The 24,462-nt window shown below is 29.0% G+C and overlaps 2 protein-coding genes across 4 annotated transcripts in view; both read left to right on the top strand.

Moving 5' to 3' along the window:
* The first annotated feature begins 1,429 nt into the window (after positions 1-1,429).
* LOC111680417 (glycogenin-1) overlaps positions 1,430-24,462 on the top strand; it is a 25,041-nt gene continuing 2,008 nt past the window's right edge. The window contains exons 1-4 of one of the 3 annotated variants that reach the window (XM_046953647.1): positions 1,430-1,676; positions 16,635-16,945; positions 17,005-17,475; positions 23,662-24,393. In XM_046953647.1, coding sequence (XP_046809603.1) covers positions 1,670-1,676; positions 16,635-16,945; positions 17,005-17,475; positions 23,662-24,393 — 1,521 coding nt within the window. In that variant the 5' untranslated portion in view covers positions 1,430-1,669. Of the gene's footprint in view, positions 1,677-12,513; positions 12,533-16,634; positions 16,946-17,004; positions 17,476-23,661; positions 24,394-24,462 lie in introns of those variants that run through there. The other 2 variants (XM_046953648.1, XM_046953649.1) reach the window with 2 other exon arrangements.
* LOC111680421 overlaps positions 1,619-24,462 on the top strand; it is a 29,190-nt gene continuing 6,346 nt past the window's right edge. Inside the window, exon 1 of the mRNA XM_046953650.1 lies at positions 1,619-1,676. Coding sequence (XP_046809606.1) covers positions 1,670-1,676 — 7 coding nt within the window. The 5' untranslated portion in view covers positions 1,619-1,669. The remainder of the gene's footprint in view (positions 1,677-24,462) is intronic.

Here is a 24,462-nt window from a genome sequence, read left to right as displayed (position 1 = left end):
ACTCAATTTTCTATAGAGAAATAATAAATTTTAGAGTGCCGACTATAGAATACGTATGATCGAACTTAATACCCAGTAGTCGGCACCCCTATGCCGACAATAAGAATTCATGAAAAATTGTGTTCCTAATGGCGGCAGCGATTAAAATTACAAAAAATATCTTTTTAACTAACTTTTTCACTTTAAATTGAATATTTCAACTGTTTTCTTTCATTTAAATCAATTTTTGTCAAATAAATCATTTAATTTCATATAAATATTCACTTGTTTAAGGTGGCACTAAAACTATTTTTTTTTTTAAGAAAACTGACAGTACTACAAATGCTGCAAAGCTGTCACTAAATAACGTCAAATATAGAGGAAATTAGTAATCCTACTTAAATTTACTCATTTCATAAAGCAAAAAGACCATATTTTCTATGAAATATAGATCAAACCTTAATAAATTTGTACAGCTTTTATTATTTATTTACATTTTTATGTAAAAGATGCCGACTACTGGGTGATGCCGACATTAGGTGCATTTACCCTATATAACTTGTATATTGATCAGACTTTTGACTATTCTATGGACCAGCCTAATTACTAGTCTATGGAATAGTCTATTGACTTAAATATAGAATAACCTATGGACTAGCTAGCAAATAATGAGCAAATGTTTAGAAAATTTACAATATCATGCAAGTACTGCAGCATTTTTTCGTATCAAAAGTACAATACCACTAACTTGTTCATGCCTGATGTAGTTAATCATAAGCAAATAGAAATTATAAATATATTTTTTATCAATTTTATAAACAATATGTATGTTTGAGTAGATTTGCTAATGTTATTTGTTATTATTGTTTTTTTTTCTTCTATATTGTCTCGTCTCTTATTCGATGCACTAAGAAAGCTGCAAAACAAAAAAGAAAGGCGCCCACTTAGCAAAACAAAATAAACAGTAATTGGCTTAAGAAATAAGTATAGTGGAGATTTTTATTAAAAAGAAGATATAAAAGAATAAAAAAAAATTTATAAGAGGAGACAATGCGCAAAATTCTTAACGTTGGCGTTTTTTGTTTTATGTTTTTCATCTTATTTTCTTTAAAGAATAAAACCAAAGAAAAAAATATACAACAACAGTCAGTCATATGTATGGGGTCTCTGGGGTGGGTAAGGATGATTGGATATATACACGTATAGAAGATATATATATACATATGTATGTACATATATATTTTATGTGTGTGTTGTTGTTGTACTTCAAGTGAACACACATGTTTGTTGGTTGGTTGTTAAAGTCTACTGCTGATTATGGTGGCTCCTCTGACTATTTGTCATGCTGTCGTTGTATACGCTGATGATGATGATGTTTGCTGTGCGCTCATAATGACGTTTGAGGCTGCCTATGCAGGCTTTCCATATAACTAACCATTAGTATATTGATTCAGTTACTCGCCGCTGCTGTACGAAACAACAGCATTTCTCTCCTACTAAACAGCTAAAGAATTTAAAAAAAATAACAAAAACTCAACGGGTCGTTAAATTTATTGGAAAAAAATTCAAATTTACCGTCTTATTAAATAAAATAATTTAAAAAAAAATAAAAAAAATCCTTAAGAGATTTTTTTAAAAAAGTGAATTTTTTTTAAGTGTTATAAAATTTTACAATAAAAAAACAAACAAAATGAGCAGTAAGTTTTACAGGGCAAAAAGTTATAAAGAAATTTACAAAAAAAATTTGCAAATTAAATAAAAAAAACTAAATTATGCAGCATGGCAAAGAAATTGTTAATAAGTTTTTTTTTTAATTAAAAAAAATCAAACAAACATAAATTAGAAATCAATGACAAAAGAAAAATCATGGCTTTAAGACAAAAAAAAAGAAAGAAAGTTTCTTTTAATAAAATAAAAATGTCTTGGACTGGCTTTTTTATCATGCAACAACAACACTTGACAAGTCATAATAATTTTAAATAATTTTTTAATAAAAATTTTATATAAAAAAAGAAAACAAAAACAAAAATTAGATATTGTTGCATTTTTAATAATTTTTTTAAAGAAAAATTGCTTAGTATTTCCTTTAAAATACAAAATTTTCAAGCGACCTTTAGTGACCTTCATTTCTAGCAGCTAAAACAACAAATACCTAAAAAGTTGTTGTGCACAGCAGCTCTTAAAAGCAAATAGAAAATCAACTCACCAAAAAAGAAATTCTCTTAGTTCTCTTGTATTTAGTTTTTTATGCTCCCCCCATAAACTAAATTTTGATTAAAGAAAACCTTAAAAACAACAACAAAATCATACCTACTAATAATAAATTATTATTTTAATAAGATTGCAGTTTTTTTTCAATTTAAATTATAAAAAAACATAAAATTTATTTTTAGCTAAAAATTTATTATGATTATTTGTATTTTTACTACTCTCCTTGTCCCTCCTCTTTTTCTCTAAGGTCTATCAACTAACGGTTATTATTTACTCAAACACTTTGTTATTTTGTTTATACTATTTTACTCCCGTTGGAATTTGTTTTTGTTTTTTTTTCCAATTATTATTTATTGATTTTTTTTAATATTTTTCTTCCTGTTTTTGTTGCTTTGACTTATAAACGTCATAATGTATTACGTTACATTTTGTTGACCTAGTATAAATAGGGGTTATATTGTTGTTGCTGTTGTCTGTATTTTGCGGTAAAATTGTGATTAGAAAACAAACAACACAAAGTGTGAGTATTCAGTATTCGCTTTCTCACAAAATATAAGTAATTGAATATGCCGGCATTTTTTTGTGTTGTTGTTGTTATTGTTGATAAAACTTGCAATTATGCCGGCGTAAAGGTTATAGTTTTAGGGTGACCAGTGCAAATATATAGGGGGTTTGAAAATCTATGTCAAAGTAACAAAAATATAAGGGCCAATTTAAATTATAAATTCAATTATTGGAATTAATATCAGGGCTGGTAAATTCAATACGTTACTCAGTACTTTCAGTAGTCATATTAAAGGTTTTTTAAACTTTAACTAAATAGTCGATATATTAGTAAATACATAGACTAGTTAATAGACTAGTTCAAAAGTCTAGAAAATAGAATATTCAATAGAATAATCTATAGATATAACTATACACTAGACCCGATACTAATAGGTAGACTAGTCAATAGACCTAGTTAATAGATAGTCATTAGTCAGTAGACTTGTCCATAGTGAAGTCAATAGACTGTTTATGAACTACTTCATAGACAAGTCAATAGACAAGTCCATAGTTTACTTAATATATATAAAAAAGTCCAGAGACTAATAAGTAGACTAGTCAATAGACTAGCCAGTAAACTAGTCAATAGACTAACCAGTGGACTAGACAATAGATAGTCATTAGTCAGTAGACTAACCAGTGGAATAGTTAATAGATAGTTATTAGTCAGTAGATTTGTCCATAGTGAAGTCAATAGACTGTCAATGAACTACTTCATAGACTAGTCATTAGACAAGTCCATAGTCTACTTTATATATATATATAAATTAGTCCAGAGACTAATATGTAGACTTGTCAATAGACTAGCCAGTTAAGTAGTCAAGAGACTAATCAGTGGACTAGTCAATAGACAGTCATTAGTCAGTAGACTAGGCCATAGTGTAGTCAAAAGACTGTCCATGAACTACTTAATAGACTAGTCACTAGACGAATCAATAAGCTAGTTTTTAAAAAAGTAAATTGAATATTTCAAACACATATCAAAGAATTTCTCCATATATTATTTAACAGACTAGTCAAAAAAATATACAAATAAATTACTCTATAGAACTAATCAATAGACTAGTTCATAGACTAGCCTTTATACTCTTCAATATATTATATAATAGAATACATAGATAATACACTTATCTAAAGACTAACAAAACGGCTGGTTAATATACCAGTCAATAACCTTCTCAATAGAGAAGTTAATAGAATATTTGATAGTCAAGTTCCAAGCGAATAAATTAGCCAGTGGACTATTCCATAAACTAATCTAAAGACAAGTCTCTAAAATATTTATTAGACCATAGACTGGTCAATATAATAGTCAAAATACTAGCCATAGACTGATAAATAGACTAGACTTTAGACTAGTCAATATGTTACTCCATAGGCTAGTCCACAGATTAGTCCATAGATAGTATATAGACTAGTTCGTGGAGATGTCTATTGATTTCCCCTACACAAGTTTTGAGTTTCTCGGAACAGATCACAATCATTACACTCTAACGTAAAACATAAGTTTTTCATTTACTCCAGATCTTAAAGAGGAGTATTGGTGATCTAAAACATTCCAAAATTTACTTATTCGAAAAAAGCTCTATTTCATTTTCTATGGAATTCAAATGTCCTCTGCAATATTGTGGCTTGGATTCGAGAGGTTTTTCATTAATTGCAATTTATTTCCGTCCAAATTTATGCTGTTACCTTTATTATAAAGACTTGCGTTTTTCCGAACAGATCGCAATTATTACATTCTAACGTAAAACACTAGTTCTTCTCCTGATCCATATATCTTAAAGAGGAGTTTTAGCCACCTTAAAAGGAATAGTCTATATATTTTAATTGAAATTGCAATATTGTGCCTTGAATTCGAGATGTTCTGTCTTAGTTTATATAGACTTTGAGAACATCAGCCGATATTTCAAAAGTTTTGCGTTTCTCTGAACAGATCGAAATCAGTACAATTTAAAGTAAAACACAAGTTATTCTTCAACTGATCCTAAGGAGGATTATTAGTGACCTTAAACTTATAGAAATCAGTTATTCGGAAAGGCACAACTTTATTAAGAATGATCCTTATCCTATTTCCTTAGCTATGGAATTTAAATGTCCATTGTAATATTGTGACTAGAATTCAAAAGGTTTTTCATTGACTGTAACTTAAATCTGGCGGAATTCATACAGTTACCACTTTTATATAGATATTAAAAACTCTAACCGATTTCGATTTATTGTCAAAGATTTGTGACTTTTAAAATCGCCTGGAGTAAAGTTCAGAAGAGTCAAATTCCAAGATCAAGTCACAGCCTTCAGTCAGTTACATCTATAAGTAAATCTTTTGATTTCTAAAAAATGTTTAATAAAACCTGGTCCACACTCTTTTGAAGTTACCTTAATGAGTTTCAGAAACTACCCATTAATTGTATTGATTTGTTGTTGTTGTTGTACGAATGAGAAGAATAACAAAACAAGTTCCGTACTGCGAAAGATGAATGATTTTCTTTCTCTGTCACGCAAAATCAAATGTTTCCAAAACAAAAATTCCTAGTGTGGACCGGCACTAATAAAAAATTCCATTAAAAAATGACACAAGTGACATCATCATTTAAATTAAAAACAACTTAAATACAAATTTCATCATTAACTAAAAATAAAACACCTGGTCACCCTTAAACTCTTCACAGTATAAATTTTGAAATTTAACGTTCATTTTTCTCCATAAGTTTTTTTGAAAATATTTTACGTGGGCATTTGAAAATTACTTAAAAATTCATTAGAATTTTGCACTTTTTCTAAATGTACCTATTTGTTTTTCAAAGATTCAAAAACTGAATCACTTTCATTGTAAATCTGATTTACTAAACAATTTATGACACATTTTTCTTTAAAAAAAATTGTCTTCCTTTAAGGCCAGACATTATTTATGGCCTTGTTTTTTCGGTTAATATGGTCATTAAATAAATATAAATATATATATTTTTTTGTTATCTTCATTTAATAATTATTTAATTGTATTAATAAATCTTAATAAAAGTAAATCACCACAAACACCCACCCAACTCTAAAAAGAAATTTTCAAAATATTGAAATTTTTTTTCTTTATACACATCACTTTTATTATTCAAAAGTATGTTTTTTTTTTGACAATTAAACTGCATTAGTCATTAATTTAAAAAAAAAAAAAATACAATGATCTTTGCATTTAGTGACTAAATTTTAGTCATTGAGTTGGTTACAAAAATTTATTTTTCTTTTAAATAAAAAGAAGCCTACACAATTTTTTTTATAACGACTTCTTTTTTTGTATTTTTCTTTTATACATTCTAAGAAATGCCAGAAAACGACGCCTCTTGCAAAGAATTTTTCCGGTTCTATTTTTATGCATCCAACATAAACTTAAAGACACACTCATCCATGGTAACCTTAAATACATTTTCACTCTTTTTGTTTTTTCTTTTATGTTATTTTTGTACTAAAAATAAGAAAAGATTTCACCAGCAAGTCATCGTATAAAGGAGCCCTTAAAAAACTTTCAACTGATATGTACAATGCAGTTTTATCTTGTGGACTCTACATAGTCAAGTAGGTTTACAAGGTTTCTAAGGGTAGTTGGTAACACAGAAAAAACTGTACTATTGGCTCTTGTCTTGACCTGAATCTATACTAGGTTATGGACTAGACTGTAGACTAGAATACAGACTAGCCTACACTAGACTATAGCCTTGATTTTAGACTTGATTATAGACTATAAAATAAACTAGACTATAGATTAGGCTATAGACTAGACTAGAATATAGACAAGACTATAAACTAGATTATAGACTAGACTATAGACTAGACTATAGACTCGACTATAGACTAGACTATAGACTAGACTATAGACTAGACTATAGACTAGACTATAGACTAGACTATAGACTAGACTATAGACTAGACTATAGACTAGACTATAGACTAGACTATAGACTTGACTATAGATTAGACTATAGACTAGACTATAGACTGGACTGTATACTACTCTATAGACTAGACTATAAACTAGACTATAGACTAGACTATATCCTAGACTGTAGACTAAACTATAGACAAGGCTATAGCCTAGACTATAGTTTAAACTGTAGACTAGACTAGAATAAAGACTGGACTATAGGCTATACTATGGACTATGCTATAAACTAGACTTTGGATTCTCGTCTCGATTATATACTAGACTATAGACTCGATTATAGACAAGAAGTTCCGCTACTTGATTACGAATTATACTACATGTAGTCTAGAGTGTAGGCTAGACTATATACTACACTATAGTCTGATCTAAAGATTAGAAAATAGACTGAACTATATAGTAGAGTGTAATCTATTTTATAACTAGAATATAGTCTGGACTACAAATTAGTTTATACACTACACTGTAATCTGGGCTATAGACTGGCCATAGATATGATAAGACGACATTAGTCTGGACTATTGGTTAGTCAATCATCTGAGCTATAGAGTATAGCGTAGACTATAGACCAGACTTTAATCTATACTGGATTCTGGATCATATATAAAAAGTTCAGATAACTTTTTTATACGAAAAGTTACGGCAATCTAAACAACTTTTCTAAAGATGAAGCTGTTCTAATCTACTTTTACTTAAGACAACTTTTCTATAGAAAAAAACTTCTTTTATCTAGACAACTTTTCTATAAAAAATTGCTCTAGTCTAGACAACTTTTCTATAGAATAATAAGCTCTAGTCTAAATAACTTTTCTATAAAATAATAAGCTCTAGTCTAAGTAACTTTTCTATAGTTTAAGTTGTTCTAGTAAATACAACTTTTGCAGAAAAAGTTGCTCTAGTTTAGACCACTTTTCTATATAAAAAGTTGTTCTGTTCTAGACCACTTTTCTATAGAAAAAGTTGCTCCATTCATGACAACTTTTTTATAAAAAAAGTCACTCTAGTCTAGACAACTTTTCTATGAAGAACTTTCCTATGAAGAACTTTTCTAAAGGAAAAGTTTCTCTATTCTAAAGGAAAAGTTGCTCTATTCTAGACCACTTTTCTATAGAAAAAGTTGTTCTTGTTTATATGACCTATAGGAAAAGTTACTCGAGTCTAGACCACTTTTCTATAGCAAAAGTTGTTCTAGTCTAAACAACTTTTCTATAGGAAAAGTTGTTTTAGTCTAGACCACTTTTCTATAGGAAAATTTGCTGTAGTCTAGACACATGTCTATATGAAAAGTAGCTCTAGTCTAGACAACTTTTCTATAGAAAAACTTGTTCTCGTATAGACAAGAACTTTCTTTAGAAAAAGTTGCTCGTCTAGAAAAATTTTCTATAAAAAAAGGAAAAGTTGCTCTGATCTAGACCACTTTTTTACAGGAAAAGTTGCTCTAGTCTCTCTAGAAAATGTTGCTCTCGTCAAGATAACTTTTCTATAGAAAAATTTAATATTATCTCGGTCCATTTTTTTCTTCCATGTTACAAATCGCATGACATACATTAATGCCACAACTTATTTTAAAGTTCACTGAACATTAGCAACACATACTGAAAGTTGCAGTGGCAAGTTCGCTTGATCGTTCATTCCTTCAACAAAGAGGATTGATCAAATTGTTGTTGTTGGGCTTTTAAAAACATCTGAATGAATAAGAAAAAAGACAACTGATAAATATGAACAACATATGTGTGTTAAACAAAAAAAAAACTTGTTTTTCTTTAAAAGGGATTTATTAATCTTATTTGTGGACTTTATATCAAGTGCCTTTATGGCATTCTTTGGTTCTTCAGTTTCCTTTTAAAATCTTAACAGATGAATTTTATTTTATTATTTTTGTGTCATTGCCAAAACAAAAAAAAAAAAAAACACGCATATAAATGATGAGAAAAATCTGTTTAAAATTAATTTTCTTAGAAGAAGAAAAAATAATACTTTTTAAATAATATTTTGACATCATATGGAGGCGGGTGTGGAGTCATTATTATAATTGATATTGTTTATTTTGGCTAAAGATTATAATGGAATAAAAATTTTTAGAACAGCTGCTGTTTTTATTGATAATTATTTTAAATATATTTTTAAAAAGCAATATTTTATGTATAATATGTATTAAAAAAAAACAATTGTTAAGTAAATTTTTAAAAATTATACTTTGTATTTGTAGCTATTTAAATTTTATGTACTTTAGTACTTATTTTTAAAGCCTTGACTGTTTTGCTAAGTGTAGTTAGATTTAACTAGTTTGTTAAAGAGAATAATAGTAAACTTGTTTTTGTCATATTAAGAGTTATGCTGACACAACATTTCTCTTATTATGTTGTGTTTCCACAGGCTTGCCACGTTTTAGTTGTTTTTTAAGGGATTTACAACAAATCTCCTAATTTCTATGATAATTATATTAAAATTTTTTTAATTTTCTTACCTTTAAAGATTTATTTCATTTATATTTTTCATATTTCATTTTTGACAATATAATTTATTTTCATTTTAAATTTCTAACAGTTTCCATAAAAAACACTTTTTAAGTAATATGTTTTGTAGAACAAAATCTTTTTCTTATTTAAACAAATTGAACATTGTACTTTGTACATATTCACAACAAAATTTATAAATTAGTATTATAAATTCTCTTTTAGAAGATAATTTTTGAAAAATATTTAAAACAAAATTATTTAATCAAAGTATTCGTTCTACTTTAATGTTGCAGCTAATCATAGCTATAGTCTAAACATATTTTCTGTAGAAAAAAATTGCTCTTGTTTAGAGCAAAGTTAGAAAAAGTTACAACTTTTTTACAGGAAAAGTTTTTCTAAAACTTTTCTATAGAAAAAAAAGTTACTTAAGTCTAAGCTACTGTCTGGACAAGTTTTCTATAAAAAAAGTTGATCTAGTCTATACAATTTAAAAAGTTGCTCTAGTCAAGACAACTTTCCTATAGAAAAAGTTGCTCTAGTCTAGACAACTTTTCTATAGAAAAAGTTGCTCTTGTCTAGACATATTTCTATAGAAAAAGTTGCTCTAGTCGAGAAAACTTTACTGTAGAAAAAGTTGCTCTAGTCTAGACAACTTTCTTATAGAAAATGTTGCCCTAGTCTAGACAACTTCTTTATATCAAAAAATGCTCTAATCAAGACAACTTTTCTAAATAAAAAGATGCTCTAATCAAGACAACTTTTCTATATAGAATGATGCTCTAGTCAAGACAACTTTTCTATATAAAAAATTGCTTTAGTCTAGACAACTTTTCTATAGAAAAAGTTGCTCTAGTCTAGACAACTTTTCTATAGAAAAAGTTGCTCTAGTATAGACAACTTTTATATAGAAAAAGTTGCTCTAGTATAGACAACTTTTCTATAGAAAAAGTTGCTCTAGTATAGACAACTTTTCTATAGAAAAAGTTGCTCTAGTATAGACAATTTTTCTATAGAAAAAGTTGCTCTAGTATAGACAACTTTTCTATAGAAAAAGTTGCTCTAGTATAGATAACTTTTCTATAGAAAAAGTTGCTCTAGTATAGACAACTTTTCTATAGAAAAAGTTACTCTAGTATAGACAACTTTTCTATAGAAAAAGTTGCTCTAGTATAGACAACTTTTCTATAGAAAAAGTTGCTCTAGTATAGACAACTTTTCTATAGAAAAAGTTGCTCTAGTATAGACAACTTTTCTATAGAAAAAGTTGCTCTAGTATAGACAACTTTTCTATAGAAAAAGTTGCTCTAGTATAGACAACTTTTCTATAGAAAAAGTTGCTCTAGTATAGACAACTTTTCTATAGAAAAAGTTGCTCTAGTATAGACAACTTTTCTATAGAAAAAGTTGATCTAGTATAGACAACTTTTCTATAGAAAAAGTTGCTCTAGTATAGACAACTTTTCTATAGAAAAAGTTGCTCTAGTCTAGACAACTTTTCTATAGAAAAAGTTGCTCTAGTCTAGACAACTTTTCTATAGAAAAAGTTGCTCTAGTCTAGACAACTTTTCTATAGAAAAAGTTGCTCTAGTCTAGACAACTTTTCTATAGAAAAAGTTGCTCTAGTCTAGACAACTTTTCTTTAGAAAAAGTTGCTCTTTTCTAGAAAACTTTTCTGTAGAAAAAGTTGCTCTAGTCTAGACCACTAGCCTTCGTTTCTATAGAAAGATTTTTTTCTAATCTAGTACAAATTTTAATAGATAAAACTGTTCCAATCTAGAGAATATTCTTAGGTATTAATTGGAAAAGGTATATTTAGATGAGTGGACGATAGAATTTAGAAAATTCGCTCTCTGTTGATCTAGTCTACACAACTTTTCTTTAGAAGTTTGTTCATTTCTAGTCCATTTGTTCTATTCTAGTAGAAATTTTAATAGATGAAACTGTTCCAATCTAAAGAATAGTCTTAGCTATCAATAGGAAAAGTTTATTTAGATCAGTAGAAGGCAGAGTGTAGAGAATTCGCTCTCTAACTGTTTATGTTTCTTTTTTAAGCATGTTTGAGTATCACACCTGTAAAACAAAGATTAAAAGAGAGTTTATTTGAAAGCTCCCTGCATTTTGCTGATTTAGATTAAAACTCTAGATAACGCTCGCGCCAAAATATATAAATACAATATGGTAACACTAACAGTTTACCGTTTTTAATGCTGGTTAACAAAATAGGGTTTCTATTTAAAGTTTTATTTTAGTTTTAAGGGATTAAAAAATCCCTAAAATATTACAAAAATTTTAAATTAAAATTTAAAACAATTTATTAAAATTGTTGTTAAGTCGAATTTGTTATTAATTTTGTTAATTTGTTGTATTCTGATGATAAACTGAAAATAACAAAATACAAAGTGAAATACAAATTAAGTGTTAAAATATCATGCTAAATACCTAAATAAAATAAGTTTAGTTTTTATTTATAGTATATTTAAAATTTTATTATTTAGATGATTTTTGTTTAAAAGAACATCTGTTTATTTCGGATTTGATATAAAAGAAACAAAATAAATAAAAATAAATATGTATATATATTTTTGATTATAAAAATTAAACAAATTATGTGAAATATTTTTAATATTTATGTTCTTTGCGATGGTTTGAAAAAAATGTTAAAGCGTATTTATGAAAATTTGTTGAAAAAAAGGAAAAATATTTAAATAATAAAAAAAAGAAAAATTTGAAGTGAAATATTTTTATTTTAATGGCCTTTTCTGGTAAGTTCTTTTGAAAATTCTCAGTTTTATTTTTCTTACTCCCCCCTAAACGCATTCACCTACAAATGATTAATTTTTATTTTAGGTTTTTTTTTTCTTAATATATTTAAAATAATAATAAAAACAAAATATCTACTTTTGAAAAAAAATTTAATAAAAATCACATACCAAAGCGAAATGCTAATGAAAAAAGTAAAAAAAAATCCCACCACCCACAAGTTTTCTAATGATATAGCCTGTGACATGTTGAACAAAAAAAAAAAAAAACAAAAAACCTGACAGAAAAACAAAATTTTTAAACTAGAATATAGAAAAAAATATATACAGGATGTATATATACGATATTTTTAATATATATTTCTATATATATAACTACACAAACACTTGCAAACAAATAATACATTGCTGCCCACCACTTCATCACACCACCAACACCTCACAAGCGCTCTCCATTAAAAACACTCATGCTGCATTTTGAAATTGTGATGATGATGATAATTGTTTTAACACAAATGTAGTTAGAGAAGATATTTGATTTGATTAGAATTTTGATCAAAATATATATATGGATCTGCAATTGTGGCTGCTGTTCTCAAGTGAATGAATTTTAACTTCCTCCCCCCTCACTTACCAACAAAAAGGTAGTTAAAATTGGTTATTTTTTTTAAACTTAAATTTAATCATTTCTTTTTTTTCATTAATTTAAATGTGTGGCAAATAATTCTCTTTAACTTCTTGGCTTTTTTAAAAGAAAATATCTTTTTTTCAGTTTTAATACTTATTGTATGGCATTATTATTTTTTTAATATAATTTAATTTCATTTAATTTTTTTGTGCTAATTTTAACTAATTGTTTATAATAATAAAAAAAACCAAATAAATCTCTACTATTTATTATAAACCATAAATACCATGTATATAAATATATATTAAAAAAGAAAAACCTATTAAAACCTACAAAAAACGTAAATAAAAAAATAACTAAATTAAAAATTTTAACCAGAAATTGTTTTTTATTATTATTATTTTTTTAAACAACTTTTTTTATATAGTAAAATCGTATGTAAAACCATTGGCATTATAATTAGAAATTAACCAATTAATGAACTTTCTATTATTCAAGTATTTTTAATTAATTCACAATTATATTATAGAAATAATTTAACCAACAATTAAAATTCAATTTTAATAACAATTTTTATGAAAACAAAAAAATTAAAGGATATTATTAGGAAATTATAAAAAAATTATATCCCAGCAAAAAAAAGAACTTCCAAAGAAGCGAAAAAGAAGTAGAATTTACTTCATGGAAGTACTAAAATAGACCTGAAGAAGTAATGATTTTAACACAGGCTTGTTATAGGAGGGATGGTGTTTTTTATTTGATTCTAAATTCACTACATCTAAAGTCATTCTCAGGAAGTAATTTTTATGTTCTTTTTTTGAAGTTATTAGGAAGTTAAATTCCAATACAAAAAATTAGATTCTTTTGTCGATTTTTTTAAAGTCAATAGACATCACCTCCACGGAAGATAGAAAAATTCACTTAGTGCTACTTTTGAAGTACTGATAAATGTTATTCTTTTGGAAGTACTTCGTTTAATTTTTGCTAAGATAGAAAACAAACATTCCAAACACAAAACCATTTATTAGGTATATATTGATAAATTTTGTTAATATAAATCAATATTAAGTGCTCTAGTTTAGTCCACTTTGTTCTAGTCAACTTTCTATAGAAAAAATTGCTCTAGTTTAGTCCACTTTACTATACAAAGTGTTGCTCTTGTTGAGACTACTTTTTTTATAGAAAAATATGCTCTACTCTAGTCCACTTTTCTTTACGAAAAGTTGCTCCATACCCGCATATTTTTGCGCAATACACTACTTTCATTAAAAACACACCCATTTGTGGTCCACTGGACCGTAAAACGCATTCGGTCTATATGTAAAACAAACTTCATGCAGAAGTATTCCCTGCTAATGATTTAAATCCAATTCTCCAAAAACTCTGCTCCCTCCACCCTCCTTTCACAACCTATTATTCTAGTTCCAACACAATGCACTACATCTCTATCTCTCGATTCGTTTGAACCCTTACACACTTCACTTTAAACTAGAATCAGAGTATATCTAAAGCCTAGACTACAGATTACACTAAAGAATAGACTAAAAATTCGACTTTAGACTAGACTGTAGCCCAGACTATAGACTAACCGCCTTATGCAAAAACGATTATTAAGTTAACAACGGTTATTAAAACCTATTTTTATATGGAAAAAGTGTGTAGTAAACCATTGTTAACTTTAATAATCGTTTTTGCATAAGGCCCTAAAGCATAGACGTAGGCTACATACTCGACTAAAGACAAGACTATGGGCTAGGCTGTAGACTATCTACTAGACAATAACTATACAAAAGTCTATACTATAGACTAGACAATAAACTATATACTAGCTTCTAGACTAGACTACATACAAGAATATAGACTAGATTATAGAAAAGAATATATGTATATACACTAGGGTATATACTAAACTATAGACTAGAATAGATTTTGGACAAGACTAAACTATAAACTAGACAATAAACTAGACAAAGGTCTTCACTATAGACCAAAATCTAGACCAGGCTATAAAGTAGACTATTGAGTAGACTATAGACTAAACTAGAGTTTAGACTAGACTATAACTAGACTATATCCTAAACTATAGACTAGAATATAGACTAGATTATAAACTAGAGTATAGACTAGACTATAGACTAGTCTATAGACTAGACTAGAGACTAGACTAGGCTTCAGACAAGAATGTAGACTAGACTATACACTAGACTAGTCAAGACTGTAGATTAGGCTAGACTATAGACTAGACTGTACTCTACTATATACTAAAATATATACTAGTCTATATACTAGACTATGTAATAGACTATATGCTAGACTATAGATTTTACTATATACTAGACTATAGACTAGACTATAGACTAGACTATAAAGTAGACTATGGCCTAGGCTATTTACTAGCTAATAGGCTCGGCCTGTGACTACATTATAGAATAGACTATAAAGTATACTACACACTATATTACAGACCTGACTATAGACTAGATAATAGACTACAATGTAGACTAGATAATAGACTAGACCATTGACTACACTATAGATAAACACTATAGACTACATTATAGACTAGACTATAGACTAAACTATAGACTAGACTATAGACTAGATAATAGACTAGAATATAGACTAGATAATAGACTAGACCATTGACTACATTATAGACAACACTATAGACAAGACTATAACAAGACTATAGACGTTTTCTTGGATTCGGACTTAGAGTCTAGATTATAGACTAGACTAAGGACTAGACTATAGACTAAACTATAGACTAGACTAAGGACTAGACTACAGACTAGACTATAGACTAGACTATAGACTAGACTATAGACTAGACTATAGACTAGACTATACGCCAGAGTTTGGGTCAGAGAGAGAACTGGAACATAGACTAGACTATAGTTTAGACTGTAAATTATACTATAGTTTCGACTATAGACTAGACTGTAGAAATTTGTTTAAAACTATTCCTTAAAAAATATTTTTCGTTCCTAGTATATTTCTTATTGCCATACAATTTATTAAATTTCATTTCCTTTAACGAAAATTGACTGAAATTAAAATTTTTAAGATTTTTTTGTTGATTTGAAAAATGTTTTAAACTAATTTTCCTTTAGGAAAAGTTTACATTGAAATATTTCTTATGTCCGACGTATGACAAATTTGAAATATATATAAAAAAATGTCAAAGTTTCCTAAATAATTCCAATATCTCCGTAAGAAATTTTGACGTCATTTAATTTATATTTTTTAATTTTTTAATATTTAAAATTATATATATTTTTTCAAATTAAAAAAAAACTCTATGCAATTAATTAAAATTGCAAATTAATTTTGTTTATTATTATTGAAAAATTAGAGAAATTAATAAAATTTGAATAAATTTTTTTTTTTCATTTATTAGAAAACAATTAATGGCAAAGCTATAGCATTTCGTTGCCAAATATCTGTCATTCTTAGAAATTTTTTTTTCGAAAATGTTCGCATAAAATGAAATATTTATTTTTGAACGGCGTTACGTCAAACATGTGTTGAAAACATTTGGCAAACGTGGCGTTTATAAAAAAACTAAACAAAATTTCAATTTAAACAATAAACCCTTTATTTCCCAATAATATGAATATCCCAGAAACCGGTAGTTATAAAATTAAACGGCAGCCCTAGTTGATGTATATTGTAAGAGAAATTTGCTCTTATGCTCAGAGAGTTTTAATTTTATCGACAGTTAAGGTTTTTATTAAAAGTACAGTTAAACATTTTTATTACCCCTACAGGCTTTTCTTTCTTTATTGGAACACTTATGATAAATCTTTTTAAAAATAGACAAAATTGCGCAAAAAGAAACAATTTATGTATTTACAAAAAATAACGTCATTGTCACATTATTACGTTTTAAAATTTAAGTGTAATTTATTATTAAGCATTTAACTAGACAAAAACAACAGCTAAATTAATAAAAATAAAAAAAAAACATAATTTTGCCAAAAGAATATTATTACGCTAATGCTTTGCAGCTGCATGTAAGCTATAAATTTATTAAACAATTTTAAACAAAAAACAATATTAATAATTAATTATTATTTTATTAACAAATTTCTTTTAATTTTTTCGCAAACTTTTAGATTTCGCTTGGGTAACTTTAACCACAAATGATACATATTCCTTGGGTGCCTTAGTATTGGCTCACTCTCTAAGACGGGCCGGTACAAAACATCAATTGGCCGTTTTGGTCACACCCGGTGTGTCAGAATCCATGCGCGGCAAACTGAGAGATGTTTACAATCTTGTGCAAGAAGTTAATGTTATGGATTCACAAGATTCTGCCAATTTGGCTTTACTATCCAGACCCGAATTGGGTATAACCTTTACGAAATTACACTGTTGGCGTTTAGTACAATTTGAGAAATGCGTTTTCTTGGATTCGGACACTTTGGTAGGTCTAAAGGAAATTGTTTTAACCCGAAATATAAATATTTTACATTTTTTTTGTAGGTTTTACAAAATTGTGATGAACTTTTTGAACGTGAAGAATTCTCTGCCGCTCCCGATGTCAGCTGGCCCGATTGTTTCAATTCAGGCGTTTTCGTTTATAAGCCCAGTCAGGATACCTTCGATAAAATCGTTGAATTCGCCTTGAAAAATGGCAGTTTTGATGGTGGTGATCAGGGTCTATTGAATCAATATTTTGCCGATTGGGCTACCAGTGATTTGAAGAAACGTTTGCCCTTCTTATACAATGTTACAGCTTATGCTTCGTATTGTTATTTGCCCGCCTTTAAACAATTCAGAGATAAGATTAAGATTTTGCATTTCGCTGGCAAAATGAAACCCTGGTTGATACAATTCAATTCACAAAGTAAAATGCCCTGTGTACCCTCGGATTATTCGCATGCTGCTGATTTAATACAACTCTGGTGGAATATCTTCTTCGATAATGTTCATCAAAATTTAACTGACAATATGGTAAGTTGAGTTTTTCGTATGTATATATTTTTTAGGCTGATTTTTTTTAAGTTTTAACTGAATTTTGAGTTTTCTTCCCCCCGCCAATTTCTGTTTTTGTTCTATTAACTTTTAAATTAACAGGATCGATTGTCCTAGTGTTTCCTGGTTTTTAATTTTGTTTCCTTTAATATAATTCCAAACTAAAGTTCGTTTTGTGTCGATTCTCATTGAGAAACTTTTGTCGCAAATGACTTGTCTATTGACAGGTCTATAAAATTCGTTTACGATCAGTCTATACTATAGACTCTATAGACTAGTCTATTAAGCCGTCTACAACTAGTCTATTGACTCGTCTACGACTAGTCTATGGACTGTATATTTTCTAGGCTACAGGATAGTCTATTGTCTACTCTATTGTTTATTCTATTGACTAGTCCATAGTTAAGTCTATTAACTATTCTGTGAACTAGTCTATGGATTAATGTATTGTCAAATCAATGGACAAATCTATTTACTAGTTTATGATCTAGGCTATTGACTCGTCTTTAGGTAAGTTAATGGACTAGTATATGAAATAATCTATTGACTAGTCTGTTGACCAACCTATAGACTAGTCTACAGCTTAATGGGTAGTTTATTGTCACGTCTATGAACTTGGCGATGAAAAAATCGAATGACTTATATATAAACTGGCCTATTGTCGATTCTATTGACTAGTCCATGACAAGCCTATTGACTAGTTGATTATCCAGTTTATGGACTAACCTATTGAAAAGTCTATGGTCTGGTTTATTGACTAGGCTGGTCCACTGACTAGTGTATGATCAAGTCTACTTATTAATCCATGAAGAAGTCTGTTGAGAAGTCGATGTACAAATAAGTAGCCTAGTGACTAGCCAATGGATCAATTCATTGACTAGACTAGTGAGTAGTCTATGGACCACTATATTGACTAGTCTTAGGATTATTCTATTAACTAATATATTGGCAAGTCCACTAACAAGTCTAATAAGTAGTCTGTTGACAAGTCTAAGAATTAGTCTATTGATAACTCTATGGACAAGTCTATCGGCTAGTCTGTTGACTAACATATGGACTAGTCTGTTGAATAATGAGATTAGTCTACTGAATAGTGCACGACCAAGTCTACTTATTAATCTATGAAATAGTCTGTTGATTGGTCTATAGACTAAAAAGTATTCTATTGACTAGCTAATGGATTAATCCATTGACTGGACTAGTGAGCAGTATATAAACTACTCGATTAATTAGTGTAAGAATTAGTCTATTGACTAATATATAGGCAAATCTAATAAAAAGTAGACTGTTGACAAGTCTAAGAATAAGTCTATCATTAATCTATGGACTTGTTTACTGAAAAGTTATACAATAGTCTATTGAGTAACCTATTGTCTAATCTATGGACTGGTCTGTTGAATAATCTGTCGACTAGTCTATTGATTACTCTATTGACTATTCTAAGAATTAGTCTTTTGATTACTCTATGGATATGTCTATGGACTAGTCTATTGATCAGTATATTGACTAATCTGTGGACTAGTATTGACTAGTCTGCGGTCTAATGAGTAGTCTAATGATTAGTCTATGGACTTGTTTACTAAAAAGTCATGGAATAGTCTAGTCTGTTAAATCATCTGTGGACTAGTCTATTGATTACTCTATTAACTAGTCTATTTACTATTCTAAGAATTAGTCTATTGACTACTCTATGAACATGTCTATCGACTAGTCTATTAATCAGTATATTGACTAATCTATGGACTTGTTTACTAAAAAGTTATGGATAAGTCCACTGACTAGTCTATTGGACAGTCTATTGTCTAATTAAAGGAATAGTCTGTTAAATAGTCTATTGAGTAGTCTATTTTCGAATCAAAAGAATTGTCCGTTGAAAAGTCTATAAACTAGTCTATTGACTAGTCTAAGGATAAGCCTAGCGCCTAGTCAATGTCCAGTCCTTGAATAGTTTATTCAATAGTACATTGAATAGTCTAGGAATTGGTCTATTAACTAGTCTATGAACTAGACTATAAACTAGACTTCTTCCCCCTCTGTTAAATGAAGTCCCAAAGTAGAGCTACAAAAGTTACTAAATGTGAACCGATACTTAATATATTAAACATACATGCATACATACATATATTAATAAAAATGCTTATTTCCCAAGCTTGCCCTTGTCTTTGAAATTACAGACAAGCAGGAAAATATTAAGAATATTGTTGATACAGAGGTAAGATCTTTATATAACTAATCACCTTCAGTCACATTTGATAAAATTCACAAAAACGCACTTTTTATTTCAAATGAAAAATATCCTTCAAAGTTTTTTCTTTTTTTTTTTTTTGATAAATTCAATGTTCCCATTCCATTATTTTAATTTATTAATGTTACTGCAATCTATTCAAATACTTATTATATCTTCATAAACAAAATTCAAAATCTTATTTACACACACTCTACTTTTTGCAGTTTGTGTGTCTTATATATATATTTTTTTCATAATTGTTTATACTTGTCTTAAATAGCATTATTTTGTTTGGTGTTGGCCCCACCCAAATCATTGACGCATAAAGACAATTTGGAACATGTTCTTCTTTTTTTCTACTTCTTCTTCTTCTGTTTCATATAAGTTTTCTATATAATTCACAACAAAATCTTTCATTCACCCATAGAAAATTGAAATGAAAATCTTGTATACAAATTTAGTTCAGATCGCTGTTGGCCCACTGCCAGTTGATTGTTGTTTTGGTTTAATTTCTTAAAAAAAATATTCGGAAAAAAGAATAAAATGTCTAAAACCGTTGTGTATCTATGTATGTGCGACATATATAGAGAAATGTTTGGTTGCGTCTTGAAAACAACAAGATATATCAAAAATTATTTTTGCAAAAATTTTTGGAAAATTATTTTTGTTTAATTTCATCATATTGTGTAATCGAAATGTAGTTTTTAGTTTTGAATGCAATTCACATTAGAAGTTCTCTGTTTGAGATCGAAATAAATGGCCCTAATTTTTAAAGGTCCATTAGAGATCCTAAGGTTTCATTATGATTGCCTTTAAGATAGAACAAAAGAAGATAGTATAGTTAGAGGGAAAGAAGTGAAGAGTTGTTTTGATGAAAAGCCAATCAACTCCCTTGGTAAAACCAAGAAGGTTGTCTAAATCACTCCTGTTTCGTACTGTTATTAGTTCCTCCCCTGTTAAAACCAAGAAGGTTGTCTAAATCACTCCTGTTTCGTACTTGTATTAGTTCCTCTTTGAAAATCCTTAAAAGGCTCCAAATGCACAACCAACGATTATATTTTCTCTCATAATCCTTATTTTTATCCTATGCAATGCAGTAGTACTCTGGTTTAACCTTGATCATAATGTTTTTAAAACCCTGGAATTCATTCTACTATGACGGATTTCGTTGCTAGAGTCCTTGTACTATGTGGAGATTTATCTCCACATAAAAAGGTTGTCTAAATCACATCTATTTCATACTATTTTTAGCTCTACTTCGAAAATCCTTTAATGACTCTAATCGCGCAATCATCAGTTATTATTTCTAGTTCTTATACTCTTCCTAATAATTCCTGTAGTTTTCTGGTTTCAAAACCCCTGGAATCCGTCCTAATATGCCAGAATCCTTAAACTTTTTTGAGACCTAAGTTTATCATTTTGGTCGACATCAAAACTGTAGTATTCTGGTTTCAAAAACCCTGGAATCCGTCCTAATATGCCAGAATCCTTGAACTATTTTGAGACCTAAGTCTACCATTTTGGTCGACATCAAAGCCCCATCTGGCCACTTCAGTTGTGAGTGTTACTCTGGTGTCCAACACAATTTTTTTTTTACACTTGGGTCCAATTAAAATTGTTCGCTTTGTGATATCTACAATGAAATAGGGTCTAACTATTATTGTTAATTCATATTCGTAAAGTTGATAGCAATATCCTTTGTTATTAGAACAATCGGTTTGACCAGTTCATCTCGGTAAAACAAAAACTTCTGATGGTGTAATAGGAAGGTTCCTCGATTTCTAAATATTTTTTGATTCCTCAAGAGCACCATGCTTTCTAAACAATACAGTTCTCAACTAAGCAACAGCTACACCAACCGAAAGATTCTTTTCCGAGGACTAAATTCTAACAACAGCGATATTCTTACAGCAACCAACATACATCAGCAGGGGTTTAACATCCCTAACATTCTTGGATAACAAAATACTTTAATACTAATTTAAGCTGTACTAACTTCATAAATTTTTGAAATTTCGGTGTCTTTGGTTGGATTTACATCTAATCTATTATATATCCCCGACTTTTCGAATAAAAAAAAAAATATCTGAGATAAGTAAAAAAAGCAACCAGAATAAAAGAAAAACCATAGATGAACCATTGCGAAAGTGTTAGTGAGCCATCGTTTCTTCTTCCTCTTCTACAATAGTGGTCAAATGTCCAGATCCCGTGTCCCGATATGCATTTTTTATATCTTGTCTTCTTCAGTAACTTATCTACAGACCCGGTCTTTTGGCATGTTTGCATTATTTCTTCTTTTTGAAAACGTATCTAGAGTGTTATCCAAGAGTAAATATATCGAGGTCAGATGAATTTTAAATGACCTTTTTTTAAAGTTTTAATCTGGGACAGTTTGTTTTTAAATAAAGCAACCAGATAGTTTTTTGAAATGTAAGACCATAGCGGAACCATTGCGAAAGTGTTAGTGAGTCATCGTTTCTTCTTCCTCTTCTACAATAGTGGTCAAATGTCCAAATCCCGTGTCCTGACATACATGTTTTTTTGCATGCTGGCTTTATTTTGTCTCTTTGAAAACTTATCTAGACTGTTAACCAAGAGTAATCATACCGAGGTCAGATGGACCATGGCTCATTTTAAGCAAGTAATTAACAATTCATAGGCGAGATACGACTAAAGATGTCTATATCTTCAATATCCAAAGTCTTTGGTATCCTAGCTAGTTCTTTGGCTATATAGTTGCTCTAGTTATTGGTGCGAACCGGGACCTATGTTAATTTAACCATAGAGAATATGTCGATAACTCGTCCAAAGTTAACCGGTGTTCTGCGATTAATCCAGTTTTTAAGAAATATTTATTTATCTTATTACTAGTTTATATAAAGATAAGTTATCGTCGAACAATTATGGTGACTCTTTCCGATTTAGAACGAACTATTTCACCTTTAAAATGTCTTACAAATAGACAGTATTGTGACTGGTTCTTAGTAGTCAACGTTTGAAAAGTCGGAAATAAAAATCAATTTTCAATACTTTCCAGACTTATCTATAGATTTTCGAATCGTGTTGCAGAATAATCCTTAAAGTAAAAAACCAGACCGAAAGGAAATGTAACTAATATTATTTCATGTGACTAATTTCCTTAATAACCTTATGTGTTTATACCCTACATCACTTTAGTGAGGAGGGTATATTGTTTGTACTGATGTTTTGTAACGCACAATGATATTGGTCCTATACCCACCTTAAAGTATATAAATCGGCTCTGAATCATCATCGATTTAGCTATGTCCATCTGTCCGTCTGTTATCAAACCACAGATTGCAATTTGAAGATAATTCCATTAAATTTGGTACATGATCTTTTATTGGCCCAGGAACGAAGCCTATTGAAAATGGTCGGCCTCACCCGACTATAACTTTTTACTTGTTTTATATTGGTTTTGAAAGACAGTGAAAACTTTGTCTTGGACCCTTAGCAAATAGATATTCTGCAGTGTCCTTTCATCTCTTTGTCTGTTAAAAGTAGATCGCAAATTGCTATTTTGTAGCTTAAAAACTTATAATAAAAATAGGAAAAATTGATTTTAGACCCCACCCGAAAACTGTCGGATATAAATAGTCAGCGTATAAGAGTAGATTCGAATCAAATTTATGGATTTAAAATTTGTTGAAAATTTATAACGGGCGTCCGATATTTTGAATCAACTTTGTTCAGTATTTCTGTTTCTTTACTCTCATAAATATGTTTTACTTTCTATTTTTCCATTTCATGAAAACATTTTGTTTCTAATTAATAAATTTTCGTTATATTTTTTTCTCTCTATCATTTCACATTTCGCTTTAAAAAAAATTCTCTAAATAAAAACACTTTTCCAAAAAATATCTGTTATATAACAAAAAATTGGTTCAAATAAATAAAATATAATAACAAACAAATAGAGATATTCATTACCCAATCTAATGCCATGGAAAAGTAACTATGACAATATGGCCTTTGAACTAAAACGTTACTATGATCAACAACAACAACATCAGCAACACCAAAATGACACAAATTTGCAATATAATTTACAATACCAACATTATCAGGAACATTATACTAATAATAAAATCGAATTTCATGATCCTTGGGAAGATTACTATAGCAAACAGGAAGCAAATGAGGAAATACAAACAAATAGTGACGGCTATACACAAGGTAATGCTGAAAATGGCAATGTATATGGAGAATGGCAAAGCAAAGAAAATCAAATGGAACAGGATTATCGCCACCAACATCAAGAACATCATTATGATCATTACCAACAACAAGTTGTAGATGAAAGCAATAAAAATTTTGAAATAGAACCCGTTATATCTGTAGATTTTGAGAGACAGAATGTGGCTATAGAGGAAACTGCAACTAGCAGAGAGAGTTGTGAATGTGAAGCGATAGCTATCACAAATAGAGATGATAGAGAAAACGATAACACCGAACAAGATAGAATAAATGCTACAACAGTCACCCTAAACAATAGTCAGTTGAGTAGTATTAAAACTGATTCAATTTCACCCGATAATACTACCAGATGTAGTAGTATTGAAAGCTATAGTCTACAAGAATCGAACGATATCTCTTCGTCTAGTGCTGATAATACAGTTTACGAACAAAAAGATGAAAAAGTAGAAGAGGTAACCGAAAAAAAAACGTTAAATTTGAATAAATAAACCTAAGCACCTTAAAAAATAGTGATGTATCGA

This window comes from Lucilia cuprina, chromosome 6, assembly GCF_022045245.1.
Source record: "Lucilia cuprina isolate Lc7/37 chromosome 6, ASM2204524v1, whole genome shotgun sequence".
Taxonomy (NCBI): Eukaryota; Metazoa; Arthropoda; class Insecta; order Diptera; family Calliphoridae; genus Lucilia; species Lucilia cuprina.
This window is presented reverse-complemented; position numbering and strand designations above follow the sequence as displayed.